Source organism: Dendropsophus ebraccatus, chromosome 9 (genome assembly GCF_027789765.1).
Source record: "Dendropsophus ebraccatus isolate aDenEbr1 chromosome 9, aDenEbr1.pat, whole genome shotgun sequence".
NCBI classification, from domain to species: domain Eukaryota; kingdom Metazoa; phylum Chordata; class Amphibia; order Anura; family Hylidae; genus Dendropsophus; species Dendropsophus ebraccatus.
The window spans coordinates 111798050-111822385 of NC_091462.1; the positions used below are offsets into that span (position 1 = coordinate 111798050).

Here is a 24336-nt window from a genome sequence, read left to right on the forward strand (position 1 = left end):
GCGGGGAAGGCTGCCCCCAAACGACACAAGTATGAATATGGTATTACACTTACCATTGCTGCTCTCACAGAATGGGGAAAACATAGGGTCCAGACATGTGAGCACAGGCATCTCCTGCTAATTTTGGTCATGTGGGTCTTATAAAGGAGTGCTAGCTGTTCAGAGAGGGAGAATTGCAAAACACGAACTGGAGAGAATGGAACGGCTGCACATCCCATCTATGGCTGATACTAATGCCGCTAGGCCTATATTAAAAATCAACACCAGAGTGTCTGTATATGAATTGATCAAGCCATATTGCCCCGTGTACCACCGCGCAGGTCCTCTGGTCCACACGGGTCCCTACGCTAACTCCACAGCGTGTTGGTCAGCGACCGCCAACCCCGCAAAGCGTGCACGTGCAGGGAAGGGAGGCCATGGAACGGCCCTGCAACCCCAATGTCACAGGACCAGACCCAAAGCTATGGTGAGTGCAATACCTTATCCAGACTTGTGCTGTTTGGGGGCAGCTTCCTCCGCCGGCGGTGCTGGCTGGGTTTTGGCGTGGCATTTTTGGGTTTGGTCCTGTGGCATGGGGGTTGCAGGGCCGTTCCATGGCCTCCCTTCCCTGACTGTGCACGCCTGCGGGGGTGGTGGTCGCTGACTGACACAGTGTGGACTTAGTGTAGGGACCCATGTGTATCAGATACCTGTACGAGGTACATGGGGCAGTGTGGCTTGATCAATTCACATACAGAATTCTGATGTTTTTTATGCAGCCGAGAGGTACTAGTATCAGCCATAGGTGTGAGGTGCAGCACTCTTTTTCTTCCCTGAACCGTATTTTGTTTCTCTCTTTTCTCCGTGTTTTGCACTCCTCCTGCTGAGACCCACATGACCGCAATTAGCAGGAGAAATCTGAGTGCTCATGGTTTTAATCCCTCCTGTCTGTCCCATTCTATCTTTGATAGCTATGGTGAGTGCAATACCTTATCCAGACTTGTGCTGTTTGGGGGCAGCTTCCTCCGCCGGTGGTGCTGGCTGGGTTTTGGTGTGGCATTTTTGGGTTTGGTCCTGTGGCATGGGGGTTGCAGGGCCGTTCCATGGCCTCCCTTCCCTGACTGTGCACGCCTGCGGGGGTGGTGGTCGCTGACTGACACAGTGTGGACTTAGTGTAGGGACCCATGTGTATCAGATACCTGCACGAGGTACATGGGGCAGTGTGGCTTGATCAATTCACATACAGAATTCTGATGTTTTTTATGCAGCCGAGAGGTACTAGTATCAGCCATAGGTGTGAGGTGCAGCACTCTTTTTCTTCCCTGAACTATAACTACTATAATACTGCTCCTATATACAGGAATATAACTACTATAATACTGCCCCCTATATATAGGAATATAACTACTATAATTCTGCTCCTATATACAGGAATATAACTACTATAATGTGGCTCAGGGAAGAAACAGAGTGCTGCACATCACACCTATGGCTGATACTAGTGCCGCTTGGCTAAATAAAAAACACATCAGAATTTTGTGTATGAATTGATCAAGCCATACTGCCCCATGTACCTCGTGCCGGTATCTGATACACATGGGTCCCTACACTAAGTCCACACCGTGCCAGTCAGTGGCCACCAACCCCGCAGGCGTGCACAGCCAGGGAACGGGGGCCATGGGACGGCCCTGCGACCCCCATGCCACAGGACCAGACCCAAAATCACCACACCAGAACCCGGCCAGCACCGCCGGCGGAGAAGGTCGCCCCCAAGCAGCACAAGTCTGGATAAGGTATTGCGCTCACCATAGCTGCAGCAAACAGAATGGGAAAAAAACAGGAGGGATTAAAACCATGTGCACTCAGGTGTCTCCTGCTAATTGCGGTCATGTGGGTCTCACCAGGAGGAGTGCAAAACACGGAGAAAAGAGAGAAACAAAATGTGGCTCAGGGAAGAAACAGTGCTGCACATCACACCTATGGCTGATACTAGTGCCGCTTGGCTAAATAAAAAACACATCAGAATTTTGTGTATGAATTGATCAAGCCATACTGCCCCATGTACCTCGTGCCGGTATCTGATACACATGGGTCCCTACACTAAGTCCACACCGTGCCAGTCAGTGGTCACCAACCCCGCAGGCGTGCACAGCCAGGGAACGGGGGCCATGGGACGGCCCTGCGACCCCCATGCCACAGGACCAGACCCAAAATCACCACACCAGAACCCGGCCAGCACCGCCGGCGGAGAAGGTCGCCCCCAAGCAGCACAAGTCTGGATAAGGTATTGCGCTCACCATAGCTGCAGCAAACAGAATGGGAAAAAAACAGGAGGGATTAAAACCATGTGCACTCAGGTGTCTCCTGCTAATTGCGGTCATGTGGGTCTCACCAGGAGGAGTGCAATACACGGAGAAAAGAGAGAAACAAAATGTGGCTCAGGGAAGAAACAGTGCTGCACATCACACCTATGGCTGACACCTATCCCTGGCTGTGCACGCCTGCGGGGTTGGTGGCCACTGACTGGCACGGTGTGGACTTAGTGTAGGGACCCATGTGTATCAGATACCGGCACGAGGTACATGGGGCAGTATGGCTTGATCAATTCATACACAAAATTCTGATGTGTTTTTTATTTAGCCAAGCGGCACTAGTATCAGCCATAGGTGTGAGGTGCAGCACTCTGTTTCTTCCCTGAACCGCATTTTGTTTCTCTCTTTTCTCCGTGTATTGCACTCCTCCTGGTGAGACCCACATGACCGCAATTAGCAGGAGACACCTGAGTGCACATGGTTTTAATCCCTCCTGTTTTTTTCCCATTCTGTTTGCTGCAGCTATGGTGAGCGCAATACCTTATCCAGACTTGTGCTGCTTGGGGGCGACCTTCTCCGCCGGCGGTGCTGGCCGGGTTCTGGTGTGGTGTTTTTGGGTCTGGTCCTGTGGCATGGGGGTCGCAGGGCCGTCCCATGGCCCCCGTTCCCTGGCTGTGCACGCCTGCGGGGTTGGTGGCCACTGACTGGCACGGTGTGGACTTAGTGTAGGGACCCATGTGTATCAGATACCGGCACGAGGTACATGGGGCAGTATGGCTTGATCAATTCATACACAAAATTCTGATGTGTTTTTTATTTAGCCAAGCGGCACTAGTATCAGCCATAGGTGTGAGGTGCAGCACTCTGTTTCTTCCCTGAACCGCATAACTACTATAATACTGCTCCTATATACAGGAATATAACTACTATAATACTGCTCCTATATACAGGAATATAACTACTATAATACTGCTCCTTTATACAGGAATATAACTACTATAATACTGCTCCTATATACAGGAATATAACTACTATAATACTGCTCCTATATACAAGAATATAACTACTATAATACTGCTCCTATATACAGGAATATAACTACTATAATACTGCTCCTTTATACAGGAATATAACTACTATAATACTGCTCCTATATACAGGAATATAGCTACTATAATACTGCCCCTATATACAAGGATATAACTACTATAATACTGCTCCCTATATACAGGAATATAACTATTATAATACTACCCCCTATATACATGAATATAACTACTATAATACTGATCCTATATACAAGAATATAACTACTATAATACTGCTCCTATATACAGGAATATAACTACTATAATACTGCTCCTATATACAGGAATATAACTACTATAATACTGCTCCCTATATACAGGAATATAACTACTATAACTCACACAAGCTACAAAGAGATGTCGGCACTATCGCATTCAGTGGTAAGCAATGCGTTCACAAATGTGTTTTAAGTGTAGGAAGTGTCACTTTTGGTATCTCGGGTAACGGGATTGTTTAGACCCGATAGAGTTGCCTTTATGTGGTGCTCAGACAGGTATGCAGAGGTAAGTTAATCCAATATAATGCCCAATATAAGGCTTGTGCATTATATAACTACTATAATACTGCTCCTATATACAGGAATATAACTACTATAATCAATGAAATTGGAGAGACAGCCAGCCTGCACTGCATACACGTAAATCCACTCTGTGTTGAACGGAGGCTTAGGATATAATCAGTATGAGGACAACTGGGGTGCTATAATGAATAGGCAGAAACTAATAATGAGGAACAGAAGAAAGTCCAGCACTCACCAGATGAAGTCTTCATAGATTTATTGCGTGGAAATCATAGCAGGGAAGGGGAGATGGATCGGTGAAGGTGCAGGCGCATCACCTGGGATAGCTATTTCGGGACTATTCAAAGCCGTACGAAAGGTCAATTTAAAGAAGTTCTTTAAAAATAAAAACACCAATGAACATCACTCAGCCCCTTCCTCTCTGAGATGTAATATAGGCCCCCTGGGTTTTTTTCCTCCAACAGAATTCAGTACGGAGGAAATCCAATGTGTGGAGGCTATGGCAGACATGGACGACCACCATCAACTGGATGAGCCAGCAAGCAATGAAATATTTATGGGCGGTAATCGATCCACCTTCTGCCCGCAAGTGACGCCAGGAAGCCCCTTGGACTTGTTCCATAAAATGGTCTCACAAGAAGTAAAAGCCCTGATATATCCCAGAGCGACCAAAAATCTGTCTCCCTCCGAACAGAAAGCACTTAAGTGGCTCAAGAATAGGCCAGATTTAATAACTAAAAGAGCCGACAAAGGAGGAGCAACCGTGGTTATGTCACGAACGTACTACACAGAGGAAGCCTATCGGCAACTTAACGACACCTCCACCTATAAGAAGCTCACTAAAAATCCAATACCTGGCATCCAGAGCCAACTTAGAAGCATGCTTAATAAGCACTGTAGAACTGGAGGTCTAGACAAGAAAATGGCGGAGAAACTACTGCCCCAGATGCCTAGGACGCCCAGGTGGTATTTCCTACCGAAGGTACACAAATCCTTGGAACGACCACCTGGGCGCCCGATTGTCTCGGCAATCGGATCGGTTACAGAAGCTCTGTCACAATATCTGGACTGGACACTCAGGCCTATCCTTCCAGGAACTATGGGATACCTTAAAGACTCGGGCGATTTCATCAAGACACTGGACTCCATCCATTGGTCCCCCGAGTACATCCTGGCATCCATAGATGTCGAAAGCCTCTACACCCGCATCCCACACGATGCGGGTGTAGAGGCGGTTAGTTGGTTCATGTCTCGCTGCCAGAAACCCACAGCCCAGAGGGACTTCATCTGTGATGCATTGCGTTTTGTCTTGGGCAACCATGTATTCATGTTCGAGGGAGATTGGAACGGTCAGGAGATCGGCACTGCAATGGGCACGCCGGTCTCCTGTACCTATGCCAATCTCTTTCTAGCGAAACTGGAGAACGACATTGTCTTCTCTATGAAGAATCCCTTCGTCAACAGGCTGGTTACCTACCTCCGCTTTGTTGACGACGTCTTCATAGTATGGAATGGTTCAGAGTTAGATTTCACTCGGTTCATAGATTACTTAAATCATAATAATAATGTAAATATGTTTTTTACCCATAAAATTGGAGGAACATCCATAGAGTTTTTGGATGTCCAGGTCGACATCACAAACGACACCTTCTCTACTTCAGTTTATAGGAAGCCTACGGCTTGTAATTCCCTATTACATTACACTAGCTCGCATCCTCAACATGTCCGCCAAGCCATCCCCTACGGCCAAATGGTCCGTCTGCGCCGTGTGAATAGCACCAATGACTCTTTCAACACACAGGCTAAAGATTTGGAAGAAAGGCTGGTTGCCCGAGCCTACCCCAGATCATTAGTACAGACAGCTTACAAACGAGCCCTAGGCCTAGATAGAAAGCAGCTCATTTACAGTAAAAATACAAAACATACAACGCAACCCGTTTTTTCTTTTGCCTTTCAGAATTCCCCTCAGAACAATGTGATAAAAAAAGCTATAAAAAAGTATTGGCATTTATTGCAGCAAGATCCAGATTTGGACATGTATGCGCTCCAGCAACCAGTTATAGCATTTCGCAAAAATAGCACAATAGGAGATGCGCTCAGCACTACAAGTCGCAGCGCCCCCATTAGCACATGGCTGACCAAAGCACCCATTACTGGCAACAGGCGGTGCGGTCAGTGCAATTATTGCACTAAAATGCTAAACGTTGCATACATCAATCTTAATGGCATAGACTGCAGGATTAGAGAACTAATTACCTGTAAGACGTCCTTTCTAGTATATGCGATTGTTTGCACATGCAAACGTTTTTACATTGGTAAAACGAAGAGGCCTCTGTGGACGCGCTATAAGGAACATTGCTACTCAGTGAGATCAAAAAAAGGAGTCCCTAGACTCATTGAGCACGTTCACACTGTTCATGGCGGCGACACAGGGGCCCTCCGTTTTCTTGGGCTTGAAAGAGTTAACCAAGCCCCAGAGGGGGTTGAACGCCATCAGTTCCTCCTACAAAGGGAGTCACTGTGGATTTCCAAACTTAATGCCACAGGTGCCGGGGGTTTGAATGAACGTAATGACCTCAGTGTATTTTTATGATGTCTTGGCTATCCGGATACGATAGCGGTACCATATCTCTATATCATTTATGTATTTCTTACAAATCCGAAGTGTTCACATTTTTTATATCACTATTGTTCACTGACCACTGTGTATATAGAGCACCCTCCCCGGGTGTGACGTATTGGCCTGGCTAGACGAAGGGAGGAGTCCCGAAATAGCTACCCCAGGTGATGCGCCTGCACCTTCACCGATCCATCTCCCCTTCCCTGCTATGATTTCCACGCAATAAATCTATGAAGACTTCATCTGGTGAGTGCTGGACTTTCTTCTGTTCCTCATAACTACTATAATACTGCTCCTATATACAGGAATATAACTACTATAATACTGCTCCCTATATACAAGAATATATAACTACTAGAAGTGACCACCGTCCTATGTGATGGTTCCCCACACCAGCAGGGGCAGTGTGTCCTCTATATCATCACACCAGCAGGGGTCAGTATCCTCCACACATTATTACACAAGCGGGGGGCAGTATCCTCCACACATCATCACACCAGCAGAGGGCAGTATCCCCCACACATCATCACACCAGCAGGGGGCAGTATCCCCCACACATCATCACACCAGCAGGGGGCAGTATCCCCCACACATTATCACACCAGCAGGGGGCAGTGTCCTCCACAGCACAGGCAGGATTAAAGTACACACCACAAGGCTCCTGATAATTAACATCAGTGATCCTTGTCCTGTGTAAAACTACAACTCCCAGCATGCCCTGACAGTCATACTTACTGTAGTACTGGGGGCTCCGTGGACACCTATCCTCTGTGCAGCACAGGAGGGGACACAGTCAGTAGGTCAGCCTATCCCTTCCCCACCGCAAATCAGCAATAATTTAGGGGGTCACAGCCCGGGGGGGTGCGGAACAATCTACAGAAGGGGCCGGCGTGGCTACCACAAAGAGTGCTGCGTGTCGAGCCTGGAACAAGTAGCACTAGTTATATGACCGCACCCGTCATTTCTTTTTTTGATTCAACTTTATTAATTAACAACAGGAATGTACAAACGTACAATAATGGATCCAGAACCAAGTAGGGCGTACAGTGCGGGAGACGTTCAGCGATCACCATGGAGAACAACAAAACAATGGCGAAACGTCAAGACGTGGAAACAACATCGCAGGCGTCTTCTTCCCTGGTGATTTGTGGTCGCACTAAATACTAGAAGGGAACGAAATGTGTGTGGGAGGGGGGGGGGAGAAGAGGAAAAAAGATGGTCGAGAAGAGAGGCAAAGATGTCAAAGTCTTCAAAGAAACAAAGGCAAAAAAGTAGAGACTGGTGGGGAGGACGCTCATGTGGTCATCCCTGATATTACACCAGCCGGAGCAGGCTTGAAAGCAGACTCGGACTGGCCCAGAGGGGAGCAGGGGAATCCTCCGGTGGGCCCTACCCATTGGTGGGCCCCTGAGCAGGAGGTCTACATCCCTGCTTAGCAGCTTCAGGATGACATATAATCCCCCAGTTATTTCACAGGACTTCACCTTTCAAGAAACTTAAAGGGGTTGGCCACTTTATAATAAAATTGCTCAGTGTACAGTATTACTGGGGGCTATGTTCACACTACGTATATTTCCGCGTGTAGTGCAAACCGCGAATATACGCACCTAGTTTTGAGGTTTATGCGTTCGCTTGAAAGTATACGATATACGGACGCACAGCTCACACTACGTATGAACATTGAACATTGCATTGTATACGCCGCCGGGAAAAATGAACAAGACCATTATTTGAGGACGGAAATGGTCGAACTCACGGCCGTGGATTTCCATGCGGTCCCGTACGAAGTACTTATTTCAGCCAAATTGAACTTGACTTTTTGATCCAAAAGGTTCTGTGAGTTTTATTGGGCGAAGATTTCCAAGTAAATGACCTGCCTCAGATCGCTTCGAAACAAGCTAGGGAAGCATAACTGTACTACGGGCGTATGTTCGCGATTTGTACGCATCCGGCCGCATGTCGATTTTTCGCACGCCCTTAGTTTCAACCGCACATGTACGGCGGCGTAAGAACTGCGTACGGATTCGTACGCAGTGTAAACATAGCCTTAGTATGTGTACTCACTGTATATACTGACAGCAGATCCCTGTGTACCTCATACAGCTAATATCAGACTCCCCTTCTCCAGGCTGGGCTGCCCTGCTCTGTGGTGTTTTGGTCCATAAGATTGCTGACATGGAGGAACATGTGACCATGCCCCGCCCCCCAGTGTCCACCACTGAGCCTGTATATGACTATGGAGGACACCGTGGACAGGGCATGGTCACATGCTCCTCCATGTCAGCCATTTTGTGGACTGAAACAAAACAGAGCAGGGCAGCCCAGCCTGGTGAAGGGGGGTCTGATTTTATCTCTATGAGGTACACAGGGAGCTGCTGTCAGTATATGCAGAGAGCATACATACTAATACTTTGTACTGACCCATTTTACTATAAAGTGGCCAACCCCTTTAAGTGGACTCCCATCATGCATGGACAGCTCCTATACACTAGAACAGGGATGCGGAACCTTCGGCCTTCCAGCTGTTGCAAAACTACAACTCCCAGCATGTCCTGACAGCCATACTTACTGCAGTACTGGGGGGCTCTGCGGACATCTATCCTCTGTGCAGCACAGGAGGGGGTACAGTCAGTATGTCAGCCTATCCCTCCCCCACCACAAATCAGCAATAATTTAGGGGGTCACAGCCCGGGGGGGTGCGGAACAACTTACAGAAGGGGCCGACGCGGCTACCACAAAGAATGCTGCGTGTCGAGCCTGGAACAAGTAGCACTAGTTATATGACCGCACCCGTCATTTCTTTTTTTGATTCAACTTTATTAATTAACAACAGGAATGTACAATAATGGATCCAGAGCCAAGTAGGGCGTACGGTGCAGGAGACGTTCAGCGATCACCATGGAGAACAACAAAACAATGGCGAAACGTCAAGACGTGGAAACAACATCGCAGGCGTCGTCTTCCCTGGTGATTTGTGGTCGTACGAAAAACTAGAAGGGACCGAACTGTGAAGGGGGGGGGGGGGGGGGAGGAGATGGGTGAGAAGATAGACAAAGAGACATAAAACAACCGGAAAAAAGTAGACTGGTGGGGAGGACGTTCATGGGGTCATCCCTGATATCATACCAGCCGAAGCAGGCTTGGAAGCAGGCTCGGACTGGGCCAGAGGGGAGCAGAGGAATCCCCCGGTGGGCCCTACCCATTGGTGGGCCCCTGAGCAGGAGGTCTGTATCCCTGTTTAGGGATGCAGAACCTTTGGCCTTCCAGCTGTTCCTATATACAAGAATATATAACTACTAGAAGTGACCACCGTCCTATGTGATGGTTCCCCACACCAGCAGGGGCAGTCTGTCCTCTATATCATTACACCAGCAGGGGGCAGTGTGTCCTTCCCACAGCATCACACCAGCAGGGGTCAGTATCCTCCACACATCATTACACCAGCAGGGGGTCAGTGTCCTCCACACATCATCACACCAGCAGAGGGCAGTATCCCCCACACATCATCACACCAGCAGGGGGCAGTATCCCCCACACATTATTACACCAGCAGGGGGCAGTATCATCCACACATCATCACACCAGCAGTGGGCAGTATTCCCCACACATCATCACACCAGCAGGGGGCAGTATCCCCCACACATCATCACACCAGCAGGGGGCAGTGTGTCCTCCCCACATCATCACACCAGCGGGGGGCAGTGTCCTCCACAGCACAGGCAGGATTAAATTACACACCACAAGGCTCCATACCCTTCCTGACAGTCATCAGATCCCAGACAGGACCAAGAGTCATCACTACAGAAGATATGTATTTGTAATATCCTGATAATTAACATCAGTGATCCTTGTCCTGTGTAAAACTACAACTCCCAGCATGCCCTGACAGTCATACTTACTGTAGTACTGGAGGGCTCCGCGGACACCTATCCTCGCGCGGCTACCACAAAGAGTGCTGCGTGTCGAGCCTGGAACAAGTAGCACTAGTTATTTGACCGCACCCGTCATTTCTTTTTTTGATTCAACTTAATTAACAACAGGAATGTACAATAATGGATCCAGAGCCAAGTAGGGCGTACGGTGCGGGAGACGTTCAGCGATCACCATGGAGAACAACAAAACAATGGCGAAACGTCAAGACATGATAATGACATTGCAGGCGTCTTCTTCCCTGGTGATTTGTGGTCGCACTAAATACTAGAAAGGAACGAAATGTGTGTGTGTGTGGGGGGGGGGGGGCGCGAGAAGAGGAAAAAAGATGGGCGAGAAGAGAGGCCATCAGTACTTACTGAGCCTGTATATGACTATGGAGGACACCGTGGACAGGGCATGGTCACATGCTCCTCCATGTCTGCCATTTTGTGGACTGAAACAAAACAGAGCAGGGCAGCCCAGCCTGGTGAAGGGGGGTCTGATTTTATCTCTATGAGGTACACAGGGAGCTGCTGTCAGTATATGCAGAGAGCATACATACTAATACTTTGTACTGACCCATTTTACTATAAAGTGGCCAACCCCTTTAAGTGGACTCCCATCATGCATGGACAGCTCCTATACACTAGAACAGGGATGCGGAACCTTCGGCCTTCCAGCTGTTGCAAAACTACAACTCCCAGCATGTCCTGACAGCCATACTTACTGCAGTACTGGGGGGCTCTGCGGACATCTATCCTCTGTGCAGCACAGGAGGGGGTACAGTCAGTATGTCAGCCTATCCCTCCCCCACCACAAATCAGCAATAATTTAGGGGGTCACAGCCCGGGGGGGTGCGGAACAACTTACAGAAGGGGCCGACGCGGCTACCACAAAGAATGCTGCGTGTCGAGCCTGGAATAAGTAGCACTAGTTATATGACTGCACCCGTCATTTCTTTTTTTGATTCAACTTTATTAATTAACAACAGGAATGTACAATAATGGATCCAGAGCCAAGTAGGGCGTACGGTGCGGGAGACGTTCAGCGATCACCATGGAGAACAACAAAACAATGGCGAAACGTCAAGACGTGGAAACAACATCACAGGCGTCGTCTTCCCTGGTGATTTGTGGTCGTATGAAAAACTAGAAGGGACCGAACTGTGGGGGTGGAGAAGAGGAAAAAATATGGGCGAGAAGATAGACAAAGAGGCAAAAGACAACCGGAAAAAAGTAGACTGGTGGGGAGGACGTTCATGGGGTCATCCCTGATATCATACCAGCCGAAGCAGGCTTGGAAGCAGGCTCGGACTGGGCCAGAGAGGAGCAGAGGAATCCCCCGGTGGGCCCTACCCATTGGTGGGCCCCTGAGCAGGAGGTCTGTATCCCTGTTTAGGGATGCAGAACCTTTGGCCTTACAGCTGTTCCTATATACAAGAATATATAACTACTAGAAGTGACCACCGTCCTATGTGATGGTTCCCAACACCAGCAGGGGCAGTCTGTCCTCTATATCATTACACCAGCAGGGGGCAGTGTGTCCTTCCCACAGCATCACACCAGCAGGGGTCAGTATCCTCCACACATCATTACACCAGCGGGGGGCAGTGTCCTCCACACATCATCGCACCAGCAGGGGGCAGTATCCTCCACACATCATCACACCAGCAGAGGGCAGTATCCCCCACACATCATCAGACCAGCAGGGGGCAGTATCCCCCACACATTATCACACCAGCAGGGGGCAGTATCATCCACACATCATCACACCAACAGAGGGCAGTATTCCCCACACATCATCACACCAGCAGGGGGCAGTATCCCCCACACATCATCACACCAGCAGGGGGCAGTGTGTCCTCTCCACATCATCCCACCAGTGGGGGGCAGTGTCCTCCACAGCACAGGCACGATTAAAGTACACACCACAAGGCTCCATACCCTTCCTGACAGTCATCAGATCCCAGACAGGACCAAGAGTCATCACTACAGACGATATGTATTTGTAATATCCTGATAATTAACATCAGTGATCCTTGTCCTGTGTAAAACTACAACTCCCAGCATGCCCTGACAGTCATACTTACTGTAGTACTTGGGGGCTCCGCAGACACCTATCCTCTGTGCAGCACAGGAGGGGACACAGTCAGTAGGTCAGCCTATCCCTTCCCCACCGCAAATCAGCAATAATTTAGGGGTCACAGCCCGGGGGGGTGCGGAACAATCTACAGAAGGGGCCGGCGCGGCCACCACGAAGAATGCTGCGTGTCGAGCCTGGAACAAGTAGCACTAGTTATATGACCACACCTGTCATTTCTATTTTTGATTTAACTTTATTAATTAACAACAGGAATGTACAAACGTTCAATAATGAATCCAGAGCCAAGTAGGGCGCACAGTGCGGGAGACGTTCAGCCATCACCATGGAGAACAACAAAACGTCTTCTTCCCTGGTGATTTGTGGTCGTACTAAATACTAGAAGGGAACGAACTGTGGGGGTGGAGAAGAGGAAAAAGGACGGGCGAGAAGAGAGACAAAGAGGTCAAAGTCTTCAAAGAAACAAAGGCAAAAAAGTAGAGACTGGTGAAGAGGACGGGGTCATCCCTAATATCATACCAGCCGGAGCAGGCTTGGAAGCAGGCTCGGACTGGCCCAAAGGGGAGCAGGGGAATCCTCCGGTGGGCCCTACCCATTGGTCCCTTATCTGACAGAGGTCCAGGGGAAGAGAAATCAAGCCGCCCTTCAGCTGTTACAAGACTACAATTCCCTTGTCCAGGCATGATGGGAATTGTAGGTTTACAACAGCTGGAGGTCGGCAAGTTCCTCATCTCTGCTTTATGGAAGATGGCCGGTGCCCTGGAATGGTAGTCCGGGCCTGCAGTGTTTTTTTTTATCTCTTTAACAGACAAGATAGATGATGAACACATTTGCGATGGGGTCTCAGATTGCTCCCCGAAATGTGACTGTAGATAGGAGGTATAGTCAGGGGCAGGTCCCCCCCAAATATGATGCACAGATTCTATGGTGGAACCACAGCTTACACTTCATTTTTACCTCATACGTGTCACATGTCACCAAAACGATGATAGAGAATGATGTCAAAGATGTGATGATAGAGAATGGTCAGTGATGTCATAGATGTGATGATAGAGAATGATGTCATAGATGGGATGATAGAGAACGATGCAGTGATGTCATAGATGTGATGATAGAGAATGATGTCATAGATGGGATGATAGAGAACGATGCAGTGATGTCATAGATGTGATGATAGAGAATGCTACAGTGATGTCATAGATGTGATGACAGATATTTATGTCATAGGTGTGATGACAGAGAGTGATGTCATAGGTGTGATGAAAGAGAATGATGCAGTGATGTCATAGATGTTATAATAGAGAATGATGCAGTGATGTCATAGGTGTGATGAAAGAGAATGATGCAGTAATGTCATAGATGTTATAATAGAGAATGATGCAGTGATGTCATAGATGTGATGATAGAGAATGATGCAGTGATGTCATAGATGGGGCGATAGAGAATGATGCAGTGATGTCATAGATGGGACGATAGAGAATGATGCAGTGATATCATAGAAGTGATGATAGAGAATGGTGTAGTGATGTCATAGATGTGATGATAGAGAATGATGCAGTGATGTCACAGATGTGATTATAGGGAATGATGTGGTGATGTCATAGGTGATACGTACATCATAACTGAAGGTTTACAGTGAGATCATAGGTGCAATATGGATAAATAAAGATGTATAACTTGGGTGGGCAGTGATGTGATAGGTGAGAAGACAATGAAATGATACCATGTATAAGTGAGGGGGTGCTGTGAGGTCACAGGGGATAGCACAGTGAGGTCAGAGGTGAGTGCGGGGTCGCAGCTGGTCACATGATGACATCATTACACAGTATTTGGTGCAGAACATGTCAATGTTTATTGTACAATCTGTAGGGGGCGCTCCTGTGTCACAGACGTGATGATGTCACTGCAGGTGCTGTGTAACTCCTGGACCACAAGGTGGCAGCCTTGTCCCTCACTGAGGCCTAAGAAGCTGAGATACAAGGTGCTGTTTGCAGGGTCCTCACATTCATTAACCCCTTTATAGCCCTGCAGAGCCGCCATTATACGGATAAATACATTTGTACATTCAGGTGCTGAAGATCTGAGTTCCATTTCCCCGACCGGCTGCTGCGCGGCTGTGGAGACAGAGAACCCGGCGTTACTTGCGCCATCATCACAACAATCCTCAAACCCCATTCTATCTGTGTCTTGGGTTGGTTTTACTGTATGGAAACCATCAGCAAGTAAGCAAACTGCTGCTGACAGATGTAATTTGTTTATTTTTGGTTATGTTTCATCTAAAAAAATAAATATATTTCTACAGGAAACCATCAATAAGTAGGTAGGCTGCTACTGACAGATCCCATAATGGCTTTATGAACTAAGGGGGAGATTTATCAAACATGGTGTAAAGTAGAGATGAGCAAGTAGTGAAATATTCGACTTTCGAGAATTCGAATCGAATAGGCACCAAGATTCGACTATTCGAACGAATATTTGATCCCATTATAGTTTATGGGAAAAAAATTCACTTGGAAATCCAAATTCGACCACTTGGAGGTCACCAAGTCCCCCATGAAACCTCCCTAAACGATGTCAACACCTCCGGAATGACACTGGAACAGTCTCCCTGCTGCAAGATCTCTCCCTGACTAGGTTGAAAGCGCATCAGCGGTCAAGAGGCGGAAGTCAAGTATTAAATATTCAATCCAATGAGGGTATACGCCGTTTTCGCGTTGCGTGCGTACTCCCAGGGTCCCTCAAGGTCTCCCTGCATGATGATTGGATTAAAAAAAGAGCCAAGTGCGATGGGAGGACTTTCGAATGTTTCACGCCTATTTGTCACACTACTCAATTGAATTCGAATCTTTCGAATACCGCAATATTCGATCAAATATCATCTCGATTGAATTGTATTCGCTCATCTCTAGTGTAAAGTGAAACTGGCTCAGTTGCCCCTAGCAACCAATCAGATTCCACCTTTCATTCCTCACAGACTCTTTGGAAAATGAAAGGTGGAATCTGATTGGTTGCCGGGGGCGACTGAGCCAGTTTCACTTTACACCATGTTTGATAAATCTCCCCCTATGTGACTACCTCAAAGAGTCCTAAGAAATCGCCTCATATTCAGGGCTAATATCTCATGACTGAATTCTCCTCACAACAGGATGGATTTATACACTCAGGGTACAAACCACAGACACTGACCTGAACCAATAGGAAGCCATTGCTGGGTCCTGGGGGACGCCGACCCCTGTGTACACAAGACAAGATAAAAGTGGGGTCAAAGTTCACACAACCCTCAGGCCTTGTTCATGGCACAACCAAAGTTTGTTTTATACATTGTGTAGACAGGACATCACAGGGATGGACACAATATCAGGAGATTTATGTAAACCTTTCATTTTGCAGCCAGTGATGTTGCAGCCTTATCTTTGCAGAGGCCTCAGAGCAGAAATCTGATTGGTTGCTATGGCCAACCAGTTTCCCTGTCCTTTCATTTTCATAAATCCCAATGACTGAAGTGTGATGTGATAAGTTCTTACCTCTCAGGTACCTCTGCCCCACCACGTGCTGGGCCCCGGGGTAACCCAGGTGGGCGTAGAAGTGGGAGACGTGGAAGTGGAAGTTCTCGTACCAGATCCAGATATAGAGGAGGCAGAGAAGAGAGCTGGACAGAGTCAGGAGCTGCAGGAGAGAGCGGTGGGGTCACCCGTGTTATACGACACCAGAGGGGGCAACTCAATCAATGTCCTTAGTCATGTCTATGAGAGGCTGCGGGGTCAGTCTGTTATCCCCTGGACCATAGGTAGAATGCATGCAAACCATTTACTCTCTTTTCATAATTCTGCACAATAATTTATTCCACGCACTTCTGCAGCAGAATTGTACATGCAGCTCTGGAGGTGACTGGAGGATAAGACATCATAAAAGACAATCTCTCTCCCTCTCTGTGAGCATATATATATATATATATATATATATATATATATATATATATATATATATATATATATACACACACACACATTATTACATATACTTTCAGAGCAGATCTCAGATCTCATACCTATATCCCATTTGATCCCCCTCCCGGCACTGCTCACCTCCCATCGGTGCCATTTCACTTTCTCCTTCTTGGCCGGAGTGGTCGCCATCTTGCTCTGTTCTCTCCGGCGTTGCATGGTGTGTGATCTCTCCGGGGATGAACATCTGTATTTATAGTCTCTGTATTCTCTGCTCTCTATTATGTCGCTGCCATCGCAGTAATATATGACAGGCCCGGTGCAGAGATAAGGGGCTTCTGTGTGTGTGTGATCCTTCTTATCTATCAACCATTGCGGGGAGGGGGATATGTACTCTTTTTTTCCCCCAGAGAGATGGATTAAACAAAACATAATATATATATATATATATATATATATATATATATATATATATATATATATATATAATAGTGTAATATACTTATAATCTTTATATTTGACAATGTAATGTATATTATGGCACACCCTATTTCTTATGGCCTTACAAGCAGCTGACTGACATTGTGCGATTATATAGTATACAGCCCCAGACAGCAATTCTTCACTCCCACATGTGCTTCAGGTGATGCTCTATCCACCACCCCACCATCCCTAAACCGCTAGTACCGTCATTCATGAGAGAAAGTCCTTCCCGGTCATGTCTTCTAAATAGTGCCCGGTGCCTTGATTAGGGTAAAAAATCATCTGTTAAAATGACCTGTCCTCAGATATTACAATTCAGCTCCATTCAGATCAATGGAACTGAGCGGCAATACACAACCTAGTGCTTGTTCTGGAAGATGGCAGCCATGTTTTTCTAATACACATCCATTTTGAATTGAATTGGTCCAAGCGCCTGCCCTCCTGCCTCATCTATCTATATCAGGAGACAGAACTTTCTGCTGTGTGTCCATAGCTCCTATCTCCATAATAATGACATCTAATCTATGACACCACTGCATCATTCTCTATCATCACATCGATGACATCACTGCATCATTCTCTATCATCACATCGATGACACCACTGCATCATTCTCTATCATCATGTCTATGACATCACATCTATGACATCACTGCATCATTCTCTATAATCACATCTATGACATCACTGCATCATTCTCTATCATCACATCTATGACCTCACATCTATGACATCACATCTATGACATCACTGCATCTTTCTCTATCATCACATCTATGACATCACTGCATCAGAGCTCAGCTTCCCGGATCCTGATATGGAAATATAGGGACAGCTCCAATCACACTAAAAACCTTACACATAAAATACTGAAGGAGGCGCTATATAATGGACGATGACACCAGACAAGGCTCTTACAATGGTTAGTTCTTTATTGAACCTTCTGCCCGATGATACTCGCAGCCGCAGCGATTCCTGCAAGACCCACAGAGATACATGCAGCGCATACATACAAGCATGTGCCCCCCACCCGATTTCTTCTATATCTGATCATTTATGGCATTTATTATTTCAGATCATCCATCTATTCATAATGTAACATAAAGAGAATGAGGAAACTCACAAGATGTTCCAAATACTGAGGAAAAAGATCGGTGTGAAAAAGTAATTGCCCCCTAACCTAATGGCTGGCTGCGCCTCGCCTGGCAGGAACAATCCCACTTTCAGTAACGTAAAGTTTGTACCTTCTAACTCTCCCATAGATGTCCGTCTCTCGTTTTTATTGTAGGTAGTGAAGTAGCTATAGGGGGTCACAGGGGCCCTGTAACTGGGCCCATAAATCTATGGGGCCCAGAGACCCCCTTACTGCTTATACTTGATGTGCTAAAATTCAGCTCCAATGCTCAGCAGTATATGGAGGTCTGTGCAGCAGTACTGACAGGGGCAGAGAACTCACTCAGGTTACAGGTCAAAGAAAGTCATTAAACTGCAGTGACAGGAGCCAAGGAGATAAGAACTGTGTGTGTGTGGTGACCTCCTTCCTCTGATACCTGCCATAGGCTGTATCCATGTTTCTCTGGCATCCCTAGGGCTACATCCAACTTTTTCAGCCACCGTGAGTTAAATGCAGTGTTAAATGCAGTGTGTTGGGGTTCTGCAGAAAGCCAACGCCCGGCAAGGTCGTTCACCACTAATTGTGAACATTGACCTTCACTGAGGCGACATATAGCCTGGTATAAACAGGGGAAGGATAGCCGATAATGATGAAGTAAAGGGCCATGTGTTTAATCCATTTGTATGGTCCCATGAATGATCGAGCCTTGTGAAAGCTTGTAGCTTGTAGTGGTCGGCACTCCGATACAAGGTGGTGCCCGGGCCAAGGTACGGAACATCAAAAGGAAAATCCCGGCACTCGCCAAACTTCTACAAGGTGATTAATTTACATAAGTGCATATACAGACAGGCGGATAAAGGACACGTTTCGGCGTAAAGCCTTTCTCAACAAGCATCTAATTCTCTATAGTCACCAACCCCTCTAAAAGGACCTGAAGGGAAAATTAGATCCCACTCGTTGGGCAGGAATCACACCTGTATGCATCTAGACAAATAGAACTTCATTGTCAAATAAATTTGGCTAACTTAAAGGAGAAGTCCCCCATAGACTTGTCTTACCTATAATTTGATCTCTAAGCTACTGGACAGAACAAGGACAGGGCTGAGCTTATTTAAAATTGGATTTGTCTAATAAGATATACAGTAAAACCTCAGTTCCCGAACACCTCGGAGTTCGAACAATTCGGTTTTCGAACTAAATTTCCCCCTGAAGTTTTGCTCGGTATCCGAACAAAACCAGTGGGATAACTGTCAGCTGAACTGATGTTCAGCTGACAGTTAGGTGTTCGGGAACACTGAGAGGCAGGAGCGGGCGGCTATTTAAACTTGCCGCCGTGCTCCTGCTCCAATCAGCTGCGGGGGACACCCTGTAAAGAAGCGGGGATTCCCCTCATTATGATGGGATTCCCCCCTTCTTTACAGGGTGTCCCCGGCAGCTGAGAGGAGCAGGAGCTTGGTGGCAAGTTTAAATAGCCGCCCGCTCCTGCCTCTCACTGCGGGGAACACTCCTGCCTCGCACTGCTCAGTCCCCTCTGACCTGCTCTCCGCATCCCCCCGCCGGCCCAGAGCGCTTCCTTCTTCAGCACGCTGTACGTCTGTACTGTTCCGCCCGCGGCCCCGCTCATCAGCTCCTTAGCCGCTTGCTCCTACTGCTCCCCGCCGCCTCTGAAGACTCTCCTTCACCCTTCAGAGGCGGCGGGGAGCAGTGGGAGCAAGCAGCTACTGAGCTGATGAGCGGGGCCACGGGCGGAACAGTACAGACGTACAGCGTGCTGAAGAAGGAAGCGCTCCGGGCCGGCGGGGGGATGCGGAGAGCAGGTCAGAGGGGACTGAGCAGTGCGAGGCAGGAGTGTTCCCCGCAGTGAGAGGCAGGAGCGAAACTTTCCGCCAAGCTCCTGCTCCTCTCAGCTGCCGGGGACACCCTGTAAAGAAGAAGAAGAATCCCTGCTTCTTTACAGGGTGTCCCCGGCAGCTTAGAGGAGCAGCAGCGCGGCGCCAAGTTTAAATAGCCGCCCGCTCCTGCCTCTCACTGCGGGGAACGTGGAGCGTTTTTACGCTCTGTGGGCCGGGTGCTCTGCACCTGACCCACAGAGTGTAAGAACCAATTAATCAGTTTTACATTGTTCCCTATGGGAACTGACAGCTCGGTTTTGGAACAGCCTTCCAGAACCGATTATGTTCGAGAACCGAGGTACCACTGTATTACAAAGTTTCTAATATTTACTTGTACTATTGATCTGAGCAAAGTTTGTTGCAACAGCAGTGTCTGTTTAAGTTGGTTTTGTAGGTAAGGGGGCAATTGCTTATACACACAGGGCTAGGTGGGGCTGGACTGCATTTTTTTCTTCAACACATGGAATCATCCTTTATAAACAGCATGTCATGTTTACCTGGGTTATCATTATCTACTAATAAAACACATTAAAGCGAATGTACCATCGATTGGCGCTGGGGTCGGGATGCCAGTGGTGCTGTCTTTTTTTGGCATATCGCCCGTTTCTCACGTTCAACATGTCATAGGTTTCATCACACTGAGGGGCGATGAGCCTGCCCCCAGTGCTCCTGGGCGGCCGGTCCTCAGAAAAAGACTGATGACGAGCGCAGGAACCTGGCAGCATTTAAAAAAAAAAAGACTGCGCCACTGGGATCCCCGCTCCCGCAGCATGATGGTACATAAGCTCTAAAATACAATTTTCATAGCACTGTACATCCAACGAACGTGCAGAAGAATTATCTCCCCACTGTAGATACTGCGGCTTTAAAAGATGACAGAACAAGTGGTGGCGGTGTAAAGCTCGTAAAGTAGAAAGGGACAGCGCCACGGAAGAGACTGCAAATTCTGTAATCCCGACCACCATGTTCACATCCAGCCTGGAAGAGATGTCAATCGATTAGTCAACGTCCATCAATGAACAGTCCAACAAATCTAACCGTAAAGAATGTCAGAGGAGATCAAGACAAAATAAACCATGAACTGTACCACATAGACAAAGATAAACTATCACATATTACATGACTTTACGAAAGTAGAAAGATGGTAGAAGAAGTATAGTATCTAACCCAAGAAAGTAGAACATGGACAAGTCATTCCCTAAAAACTCACATAAGAGATACAAAGGGATGGAGAGAATAAGGGAAGAAGGCCTCGTAATTAGAAAATAATAGGAAAGAGTCGTCTTCTGAGAGGACACCAAAGGATCTATAGCAGGGATGGGGAACCTTCGGCCCTCCAGCTGTTGCAAAACTACAATTCCCATCATGCCTAGGCAGCCGAAGCTTTAGCTTCGGCTGCCCAGGCATGATGGGAATTGTAGTTTTGCAACAGCTGGAGGGCCTAAGGTTCCCCATCCCTGATCTAAAGGAACAGTCAAGTAAATCGGAAAGGACATCAACAACTTGTCTCCAGGATTGGAAGGATAAGAAGAGATAGAAGCTTATGTATAAGATGAAGGAGAAATCAATTGCTGCCATCATTTTTACCTACAGGTCACCCACCGATCATTGAACTAGATTTGGGTCCACAACAGCTTCATCCTTCGGAATTAGTTTTCCACTCAGAACAATCCCAAATTTATCTCTGAGTAGTTCAGGGATCTCCTCATCAGTGAGTACCCTAGTGGTCTTCACACTTCCACCTCCCTTGACGTACTCGGTGCTGATCAGCCGGTGCCCAACGCTCGTCAGTCTTCCATGTGGGAGCAATAGGGTACAGATGGATTTTTGGACAAATTTAGAACAGGGGGACGTCTGGTGATATTCACACATCTCCCGGAAGTCTTCAAACGTCCACTCCTCTAAGTTGAACTTGAAAAGACATCTCCAGATTTCATACTTCCTGTCCAAGTACCACTCATCATCTTCCACCCGTAACCGAAACACACCGCTGTCCTGCTCCTCTTCCCATCCGGCCTCCAGGGGAATCGGCTCACCGATTCCATCCCCGAAACCAACATCACAAAGCCATCTCCTTCCTTCGAGTTCTACTGTCATTATTATATGATCAAATGGAAAACCATATGTACCATTTTTTGGGTTCATCACTCTGGCTTCAAGTACTCGTGGTTGGTAGCCCAGCTGTTGTAGCACCCATAAGAAAAGACCATTGTTCTCATAGCAGAAACCACCTCTGCGTCTTACAACTATTTTGTCGTATATCCATGAAATGTCAAAGATAATTTTTTCCCCACTGTGAATGCTGAGACATTCTAAGGGCACAGAAAGAACATGGTGGCGGTGTAATTCCCGTAATTCGGAGAGTGACGGAGGCCCTGTGTCTGTCAGATTCACCCTCCTGAGATAAGCCTTCAGGTCCATCGTGTGACAGGTGTCCTATACAATTACATATCCAAGGATTATTACAAATCCAGGTGGAATATATGTTATTATCAGTCATACATGTTCATACATAAAACAGTGGCCTATACTCCTCCTCCTGATATGCTGTTCTTCCTCCCATTGTTGACAACCCCTTTGACCCGTTGAGTCGTACAAGTATAACTATATTAGCTGAGATGGGAATACCCATCCCGCAGTCACTGACACTACCTGTGTATTAGTAGCTCTGCCGCCTCTTATCGCTCAATTATAATACTGCACAGTGGAGAATGTATGGCTGAGGGGAGGGTATATATGATATACAGTACATGAGGCCTACCTTATAGAAGTAAAGGCCCTCCGTATCGTAAGTCACCTACCTTATAAAGCTCCTACAAGACGTGTAACCTGGGAGTCCAGATTAATCAAGTGATTTCCACATAACTTCCCTGGCACAGAGGTCACAGCACTGAGGGCTGGCAGTATCAAACATTTAAAGGGGAAGTCCACCCGGGATGAAAGGTCCTGGGACTCTGACACCACACACAAAATAACGGCTCTGCCCCCCCCAGCTGTTGCACAACTGCAATTCCCAGCATGCCCAGTAATACTGTGGGGCTCTGCAGATGGGGCACAGTTATTACAGCCTTTTCCTCACACTCCATAAATCAATAATATAGTCTCCACTACTTCACATGGGGTCACACGAGGACACAACCCTAGTGCACAGAACAATCTACACGGCCAACGTACATCCACACCGATATTCTGCTCCCCCCCCCCCCCAAAGATGTCACAATCATCATTAGTCATTTAGCCAAAGAAGGAGATAAAAGAGGTCACAGATGTGAGAATGGTGCCGCGATGTCATAAACCGGACACGGCCTAAAAGGACCAGAGATCACAAATAAAGGCGCACCGCAAGGCTACTATTTAGTGGGAGCCGCGAGGTCATAGGTAAAATTGTTGTGGTATAAATAAGGGGGTACAGTCAGGTGCCGTAAGGTTATTAGTGAGGAGACCAGTATCAGTGAGATGATAAATAAAAGATTACAGTGTGGTCATTGGTGAGAAAGTATAGTGATGTCATAGGTGAGAAGGCACAATGAGAGAACAGAGGAGGGGGGGGGATCAAAGAGAACGGTGCAGTGAGGTCATAGGTGTGGGATACAGTAAGGTCAGAGTTGATGGGGTGCTGTGAGGTCATAGGTGACGGGTTGCTGTAAGGTCATGGGTGATGGGGTTCTGTCATGTCATAGGTGATAGGGTGCTGTTAGGTCATAGGTGATGGGGTGCTGCAACATCATAGGTGATGGGGTGCAGCGAGTTCATAGGTGATGGAGTACAGTAAGGTCATAGGAGATGGAGTACAGTAAGGTCATAGGTGATGGGGTGCTGTGAGGTCATAGGTGATGGGGTGCTGTGGGGTCAAAGATGATGGAGTACAGTTAGGTCATAGGTGATGGGGTGCTGTGAGGTCATAGGTGATGGGGTTCTGTTATGTCATAGGTGATGGGGTGCTGTGAGGTCCTAGGTGATGGGGTGCTGTGAGGTCATAGGTGATGGGGTGCTGTGAGGTCATAGGTGATGGGGTGCTGTGAGGTCATAGGTGATGGGGTTCTGTTATGTCATAGGTGATGGGGTGCTGTGAGGTCCTAGGTGATGGGGTGCTGTTAGGTCATAGGTGATGGGGTTCTGTTATGTCATAGGTGATGGGGTGCTGTGAGGTCCTAGGTGATGGGGTGCTGTGAGGTCATAGGTGATGGGGTGCTGTGAGGTCATAGGTGATGGGGTGCTGTGAGGTCATAGGTGATGGGGTTCTGTGAGGTCCTAGGTGATGGGGTGCTGTTAGGTAATAGGTATTGGGGTGCATAGTGCAGTGGGGTCGGAGGTGATTGCTGAATCCGCAGTTTGTTAGATATTGATCCCATTATACAGTATTGCAGAACC

At 47.5% G+C, this 24336-nt stretch overlaps 2 protein-coding genes across 7 annotated transcripts in view; both read right to left on the reverse strand.

Moving 5' to 3' along the window:
* Positions 1 to 12591, reverse strand: part of LOC138801511 (arylamine N-acetyltransferase, pineal gland isozyme NAT-3-like) — a 30145-nt gene extending 17554 nt beyond the window's left edge. Inside the window, exon 1 of one of the 4 annotated variants that reach the window (XM_069984423.1) lies at positions 12522 to 12591. The gene's annotated coding sequence lies outside the window, so the exon portion shown is untranslated. Of the gene's footprint in view, positions 1 to 7255; positions 7280 to 9232; positions 9252 to 10419; positions 10517 to 12521 lie in introns of those variants that run through there. The other 3 variants (XM_069984420.1, XM_069984422.1, XM_069984421.1) reach the window with 3 other exon arrangements.
* Positions 12592 to 20039: 7448 nt separating this feature from the next.
* LOC138800500 (arylamine N-acetyltransferase, pineal gland isozyme NAT-3-like) lies at positions 20040 to 22843 on the reverse strand. 3 transcript variants are annotated; one of them, XM_069982221.1, is made up of 3 exons: positions 22767 to 22843; positions 21553 to 22401; positions 20040 to 20943 (listed from the first exon to the last, which is right to left on the reverse strand). In XM_069982221.1, the coding sequence occupies exon 2, from the start codon at positions 22384 to 22386 to the stop codon at positions 21571 to 21573; it is 816 nt and encodes a 271-aa protein (XP_069838322.1). In that variant the 5' UTR covers positions 22387 to 22401; positions 22767 to 22843; the 3' UTR covers positions 20040 to 20943; positions 21553 to 21570. The 3 variants fall into 3 exon arrangements, with proteins under 3 accessions (XP_069838322.1, XP_069838320.1, XP_069838321.1); XM_069982219.1 differs by having other exon boundaries at positions 20041 to 20943; positions 21568 to 22401; XM_069982220.1 differs by having other exon boundaries at positions 20041 to 20943; positions 21568 to 22401; positions 22727 to 22778.
* Positions 22844 to 24336: the final 1493 nt, after the last annotated feature.

Bases quoted from the DNA above. Each gene is read 5' to 3' on its own strand.
- LOC138800500 (XM_069982221.1), bottom strand. From the start codon at position 22,386: ATGGACCTGAAGGCTTATCTCAGGAGGGTGAATCTGACAGACACAGGG.